The sequence below is a fragment of the Salarias fasciatus genome, chromosome 1 (genome assembly GCF_902148845.1).
Source record: "Salarias fasciatus chromosome 1, fSalaFa1.1, whole genome shotgun sequence".
NCBI classification, from domain to species: Eukaryota; Metazoa; Chordata; class Actinopteri; order Blenniiformes; family Blenniidae; genus Salarias; species Salarias fasciatus.
Window position 1 is genome coordinate 1,443,299 of NC_043745.1, and position 7,509 is coordinate 1,450,807.

Below are 7,509 nucleotides of genomic sequence, written 5' to 3' on the forward strand. Positions count from 1 at the left end.
ATCACAGAACCATCAGCAGCAAGGTTTCAGACTCTCCACAGGTTAATCATTGAAATCGTCCTGAACCGAGTCATCTGAACACATCTGGTCAAGTTAAAGGTTTCACTCCAGTACGGTGAGGCCTTGTCTCTGTCTGCCTCACTTTAAGGAAGAACAATTCAAATCCAGCCCTTTCCTATTTCTGCCACTGGATGCTTTTTGTGATAGATTCGCTAAATACTGCACCAAAAAACGAGGTCATTATGAGATTCATGTTTTTTCACTTCAGGGGGTTGAAAGACCGTAACAGCCCTGATGGAACTCATCACAGTGGACGACACTCCAGAATCGCCTCACGGCCACGAAACATCCTCAACGCGATGACCGAGCAGCTGCAGTACGGAGCCGTCCACTCACCCGAGTCCTCCGTTTACTGCAGAGATGTTCACAGAGGTCAAAGGTCAGGTGTGCTGGAACTTTAAATGGAATTCACAGATAAATGAGACACTGAAGAACATGTCTTCATGGGATCTGAGAGGGACAAGCATGCATCTGTAACCTGGTGTTGGCACACTGAACCACTTTAAACTAGAGATGTCCCGATACAACTTTTTCACTTCTGATACGATACCGATATCGCAACCTTGAGTTCTGGCCGATACCGATAGTGGTCCGATACAATATCAGCGCAAATCATACATACTTTATTACTTATTTTGTGGTGTGGAATGTTGGAAAAGGCTTGATCAAGTGATGTTACACAGAGAGCAACAGTCAGCAACAGCAGGTATGAGGAAAAACTGACCCATTTATTATTAACCGATTGGTTACAAAAATTTCAACCTTCAACATAATACCTGCAGTGTTCTACAGTTGAATAAAATAAACAAAAATAAATAAATTAGAAGACGCTTAAAATAACCGAAATAATGCCAATAAAAACAAATTATACTTTTAAAGTGCAAACAATTCAAGTCCACTTCACTTATTTTTTACTGTCAGAAGTGCTGGAGCGGAAAACATACTGCTTAACGGAGCGCTTATATCAGAGATTTTAGATGCAATCCGATAAAATCCGATACTCGTTTTTTGGCTGATATTGGACCGATATGCGATATCAATATCAGATTGGGAAACCCTTACTTTAAACCCCCCATAGTTCACACAGCGCCAGTGAGTTCTCACCCTGGTCGGCCTTTAATCACTCTGATGCTGTTGATACACTGGCTTCACACTGAATTTTATCACTTTATTTCATCTTGTTTTGGTTCAAACAAGAACCAGACCGTTCCTGATGAAGACAGGATCTGTCTTTATCAGATCCTCTCAAAGCTCCAACAGGAAAACAGCTGAACCCCAGACTGGTCCGGCCATCGTGAAGCGAACTCTCACAGAGCACGGACTTCTCACGATGTGACTGATACAGTACAACCGGCACACTGACCCGGCAACCAAGACATGAAATGCTATGTCTGTGTGGAGATCCTCACCTGGAGAGGGCGCTCTCCGGCCACGAGCTGCGCTCCGACGGGGCGTATCGGGCCGGTCTGGACCGGACAGATCAGGACCGGGCCGGTCTGTGCCGGGTCGGTCTGGATCGGACAGATCAGGACCGGACAGGTCTGTACCGGGACGGTCTGGACCAGACAGGTCTGTACCGGGACGGTTTGGACCGGACAGCTCCGGACCGGGCTGGAATCAGACATGCAGGACAAACAGAAGCGGTTCAGATCCTGTCCCGGTCTTTCAGTGGTCACAGCAGACTGAGGAACAGAACCAGTGACGTGTGAGGAGTCAGGGCTTCATCCACTAAGTCCGGTGATGGAGGAGTGTGTGTGTGTGTGTGTGTGTGTGTGTGTGTGTGTGTGTGTGTGTGTGTGTGTGTGTGTGTGTGTGTGTGTGAGTGATCTGCGGTGGTTTCTTGGTGTCGTCCCACAGACATGAATCACACCAGTGTGTTATTGCAGAGCGGCAGCGAGTCACTCAGGCGTGTGGAGTTCAGGTGAAGCCCGACGTGACGTCCGTCAGATGAGATCTTCAACATGAACAATCTGCAAATACCCACAACTCTGTCTGTTCATTATCACCTACTACCAACATGTTTCCACAAAGCATGGGATGGGGGATTTCCTCGTGTCAAAGAAAACACGTCTTCCTCTTGGGGTTTTGTTACTGCTGCTCACCAAAGCTAAAAACGTCTGGATTAACTGAAACCAGATGAAGACTTGAGGTTCTGGCAGGCCGGACTGGACGGTGTGGCAGGCCGGCTTCATGTTTGATTCCCTGGCTCTGTAAAGGGTGTGAACGCTGGACTCTTCTGGTCTGTTAAAAAGCCACCTTGAGGAGAATCATCCTGTCCTGTTTTCCATGTCTGAATCCAGGCAGGTACAGCCAGACCAATGACAGGGGGGAGGACTCCCTGGGGGGCCGTTAGGGGTCAGGGACCCATGTGAGAGAACAGACTGTGAAGAAGGTGCAGCAGGTGAGCAGCAGATAAGCACAGGAAAGGACGGAGGTTACAGATTCACAGCATCGCAGGGATCCTGTGGAACATGAGAGGCGGAGCTACGGCAGCGGTCTGCAGGAGGACGGCCTCCTCAGACAGATCACCCAGAACTGCACTGAGTGGAAGCACTGCGTATGAGGGGGCCTCCTGGTGGACGGCACTGGTATCACAGCATCCAGCCCGTCACCTGGACTCCGGCCCGCCACAGGAGGCCCAGGTGACGGCAGGACTCAGAGCTGATTCTACAGCTTCGGAGCAGCGACAGACAGAGTTTCAAGTATTCATCGTGCCAGAGAATGACTGAGCAGCTGTGAAACAATGAGCCTCACACAGCGCCTGACGGCTCCTTCATCCTGCTGTCAACACCAGAAATTACAGAGCCGAATGCTTTGAACAGTTCCTACCTGCAGAAAATGTGTGAGAATGTGCTCCTCATGGGGCTGAAGTGGAAGTTTGGCTCTAAAGTTTATCGACACAAACACCCCAGAAGGACAGGAGCATTGAGAACCAGCCTGTCAGCTTCACAGCTCTTCTGGCCTGTTCTGAGGTCAGAGCAGCGGACCTCTGCAGACCACTGATCTGTCCTCAGTCCTGCCGCCTCAGACTTCCTGAGCCCACAACAACAGCTCTCTGTCTCCCTCACCTTGGTTTTCACTGCCTGGGCATAGATGGGTTCTGTGATGGAACGTCTCTCCAGTCGCTCCAGAGTCTGGTACACATGCTCCTCCTGCTGCTCCTGCTCCTCCTCCTCGCTCCTCCCACCCTGCAGCTCCTCCTCGGACTGATCAGGAGACGACCACCTGTTTCTGAGGGAGGGGGGACAGCGTGAGACAGCCTGATGGAGGACAGTCGGGGCTCGGGGCTGCAGGGCAGTACAGCTGTGTCCTGCTGTTCTGTCTGTGATGCTGATGTCTTCCAGATCACAGTGCTCTTTCTCTTCTCTTCTTGGACCCAGTTTGAAGCAGACAGTCTGATTTTTGAATAAATGTCTGTCTGCAGCTTGCACCAGTCCATTTTCTGTATTGTTTTCTCGATTGTTCTTCTTCCGTCTCGTAGCATTACAGACTCTGATACTGTGATGACAATAAATCAGCAACACTTTTCACAGATCAAATTCACACGAGAACGAATGTCACAGTGGTATCACTGTCAATAAAGAGCTCCGACAAAAGGTGAGGATCAATACACCCTCACTGCAGACGTCTCTATTGCTGTTTAAAAACAGAAGAAACATTCTGACAGATTCAAACTCATTGACTGGTAAGTTCCTATCAGGTAGACAGAGACTACAAACCTAAAGACATCAGAAAACCAGATGGATGGATGGATGGATAGAGGATGGAGGGAGGGAGGGATGGATACATGGACAGACAGACGGCCGTCTACCTGTCGTAGAGCGCTGCCGCGGCGTTGGGCTCGGAGCAGAGGGATGGGGAGCGGTCGCTGTCGGAGAAGGACCGGGGCCGGACTGGGGGGATGGCCCACGTCTGTCCAGTGAGCGAGGAGGACAAGATCGCCGCTGCCAAGGCTGACCTGTTCAGGAGACACACATGAGTATCTGAAATCTCTCTCAGAACAGGTGAGAGGCTCCTGTAATAACAGCAGAAGACTCTAGTGACTTTAAATCTGAAGAAGCTACAGCAGCAGATCTGTGGACTACAGTCACCCTCCCTGACGGACATTATTTATGCAGTCATTACAAACTGTTCAGATTATTGTAACTTACTGGATTTTACCAAATCCAATCTAATTTAACTCGTTAATCCAGCATGCCGCTCCACTCTTCAGTCTGAAGAGAAGCCTGGATTTCACTTTCACCGATTAAACGTACTTACAGCACATAGCTGGAAAAGCTGTAAATGCAAATAAATGGTATAGCATTTCATGACAGCAGTAGATCTCCACAGACCTCCAGTGTAAGTCAGAGTCTTTGTTTATGTCTGTTCAACCTGATTCAACGGACGCTAACTGCAGGACAGACTTCCACTGTGAGACATAAGTGCAGACGTGAAGAAGACATGCAGAGCTCAGAGACGGAGAGCGAGGGGTCGGAGTCGGTACCTGGGTCTTTCAGGGGAGGGGTTCGGGCTGCGTGGAGGGGGGGTTCGAGGTACGGCTGGCTTAGGAGCAATGGAAGCAGCGGGGATCAGACCAGGAGCTATGTGCTTCTACAAACAGAGGTTAGAGGAGGAGAGTGAGACGTCACACCGACACAGCACTACAGCAGCAGGTCCAACACAGCCGGGGACCAGGTTCAGGTTCTGGACATGAAACCTGCTGCTGCCTCACTGCTGTGGAGTCAGACCCCTCAGAGTCTGGAACACCAAGACCCCCGAGTCCAGCTTCAGCCTGGCAGCAGTCAGAGTCGCTACAGAGGGAGGCGTCACTTCACAGTCTCAGATTTATCTATAGAATATGAACCTTCCAGGCCTCAGAGGTCCTCAGGGAGAGGTTCACTCAGTGATCCAGACCTCAGAGGTCCTCAGGGAGAGGTTCACTCACTGATCCAGACCTCAGAAGTCCTCAGGGAGAGGCTCACTCAGTGATCCAGACCTCAGAGGTCCTCAGGGAGAGGTTCACTCACTGATCCAGACCTCAGAAGTCCTCAGGGAGAGGCTCACTCAGTGATCCAGACCTCAGAGGTCCTCAGGGAGAGGCTCACTCACTGATCCAGACCTCTGAGGTCCTCAGGGAGAGGTTCACTCACTGATCCAGACCTCAGAGGTCCTCAGGGAGAGGCTCACTCAGTGATCCAGACCTCTGAGGTCCTCAGGGAGAGGCTCACTCAGTGATCCAGACCTCAGAGGTCCTCAGGGAGAGGCTCACTCAGTGATCCAAGCCTCAGAGGTCCTCAGGGAGAGGTTCACTCAGTGATCCAGACCTCAGAAGTCCTCAGGGAGAGGCTCACTCAGTGATCCAGACCTCAGAGGTCCTTAGGGAGAGGTTCACTCAGTGATCCAGACCTCAGAGGTCCTTAGGGAGAGGTTCACTCACTGATCCAGACCTCTGAGGTCCTCAGGGAGAGGTTCACTGAGTGATCCAGACCTCAGAGGTCCTCGGGGAGAGGCTCACTCAGTGATCCAGACCTCAGAGGTCCTTAGGGAGAGGCTCACTCAGTGATCCAGACCTCAGAGGTCCTTAGGGAGAGGCTCACTCACTGATCCAGACCTCAGAGGTCCTTGGGGAGAGGCTCACTCAGTGATCCAGACCTCAGAGGTCCTTAGGGAGAGGCTCACTCAGTGATCCAGACCTCAGAGGTCCTTAGGGAGAGGCTCACTCAGTGATCCAGACCAAAGAGGTCCTCGGGGAGAGGACCCCTGCGTTTGTCAGAATCAAAAGAAACAAGGTGAAGTAGTTTTTAGTTCCTCTGCTTCTTGTTCCATGTGGAACAAATGACACACTCAGTTCTTTTGAATCAAGACTTTGAACACTATAAAGTCGGGCTTCACAATAAAAGCTATATTTTACTTATGTTCTTACCTCTATATCCATGAGGTCATTACATAATTCATGTTCCTGTTTATCCTGCTCTCAATCTGTCGGTATCAGTGTTTTTTTTCCCCATAATCTTTCTGACTTCCTAATGTTTTAAAGTAATTCCTCCATTCCCTGTCTGAACGCTGCCAGAGAAATCAACCAGCCTTGCCTTCAGAATGTCAAACTCCAGCAAACGTTTCCTGACATGATCCAACAGCTGTCCGACTGGGACTAACAGAAACCGAACCAGAGGACTCAAAAACAGCAGGAGACAGACTTACAAACTGCTTGTCTCTGTCCCTCCTGAAGCTGAACTTCAACATGATGTTAATGTTTCTTTAGCAGCTCGCAAACATCTCCAGTAAACGCAGACTCCTCCTCCGGACACGCGCTCTCCTCTGCTTCCTTTACATGAGGCTTTCAGCAGGTTTACGTCAGTTTTCTCCCCGTTTTCCTGAAAAAAAGGAGGATAAATCAGGAGCTAACTCAACAGGCTCTCCGTATCCAGACGCTTCAGCGGAGGAGGGGCGTCGCAACAACGCCTCAGCTGATTGGCTGCTTTTGAACCGCTCAGCCAATCACAGACCGTCTTCATTCACGTAGCAACGGTCTCCAACCAAGCAGCCTCCGGCCTGGCCGCTAGGGGGCGACAATGCAGCGTCTCATCGACATAAGAGCAGACACGAGAAGACAGACACAAAGACATAAAAGTGGACGAGTAGATATACGGACGTAGACTCACTGACTTACGTAAGAAGACACGGATAAATGTAAACAGACACGAAGCTGACATATAAAAGCAGACAAATAGATATTTGGAAGAAGACAAAAGGACATAATGACTGTTTCAGCATGAGCATGTGTGAAGACCTGGGACTGGTTCTCTTGTCAAAGAAGGTCTTTCATTATCAAACGAACTCTACAAGACTTTGGTCCACATTAATGTAAATCAATACTAAGAAGCTTAAATGACAGCTTGTCCTGGTGGTCCTGGTCCTGAGTGGTCTGCAGCAGGGACTCCCTTTGTGGTCTTGTCCAGCTGTTGGAGAAGCTCCCAGATGTTCTGCTCACTGCAGGTTGGAACCAGATCTTCGACTTCCTGCTGTCTTTCTGTCGTCTCCATCCAGTCTGTCCACTGACCTCTGACCTCTCAGTGTGCTAGAGAGCTGAAGCTGGCTGGAGATCATCCATTTCTCTCTAATCTCTGGAAACCCTGGAGATGGCTGTGTGGAAATCAAACAGCTATCAGGTTAGTCAAATACTCAAACTACCTTTCTCCATCCTCATTCTCAATCTGACCTTCATCAGCTGCTCTTCTTCACGTCTACGTGAGAAGGTCACATCAGAATGGAGTTATTAGGGTAGCAGTTGAAGTGCCCTTCCTAAAGAAGAGGCAGATGAGCGTATACTGCCTATTAAACTAAAATATGGCTCATAGCTGTACAGTTCCTGGTGTTTTACAGATAGACGAAAACCACTATCTGGAGCTGAAACCCATGAGAAGAGCAGCTGTGCCTCCAGAGAGGCGATGAGGGGGTCAGGCGTCA

General features: G+C 49.8%; 1 protein-coding gene across 2 annotated transcripts in view; it reads right to left on the bottom strand.

Annotated features, from left to right (window-relative positions):
- The window catches only part of cep89 (centrosomal protein 89), a 69,815-nt gene extending 63,415 nt beyond the window's left edge, over positions 1-6,400 (bottom strand). Inside the window, exons 1-6 of one of the 2 annotated variants that reach the window (XM_030098306.1) lie at positions 6,244-6,400; positions 4,547-4,653; positions 3,872-4,018; positions 3,286-3,291; positions 3,129-3,240; positions 1,470-1,671 (exon numbers count right to left, since the gene is read on the bottom strand). In XM_030098306.1, coding sequence (XP_029954166.1) covers positions 1,470-1,671; positions 3,129-3,240; positions 3,286-3,291; positions 3,872-4,018; positions 4,547-4,653; positions 6,244-6,285 — 616 coding nt within the window. In that variant the 5' untranslated portion in view covers positions 6,286-6,400. Of the gene's footprint in view, positions 1-1,469; positions 1,672-3,128; positions 3,292-3,871; positions 4,019-4,546; positions 4,654-6,243 lie in introns of both variants that reach the window. The other variant, XM_030098297.1, reaches the window with a different exon arrangement.
- Positions 6,401-7,509: the final 1,109 nt, after the last annotated feature.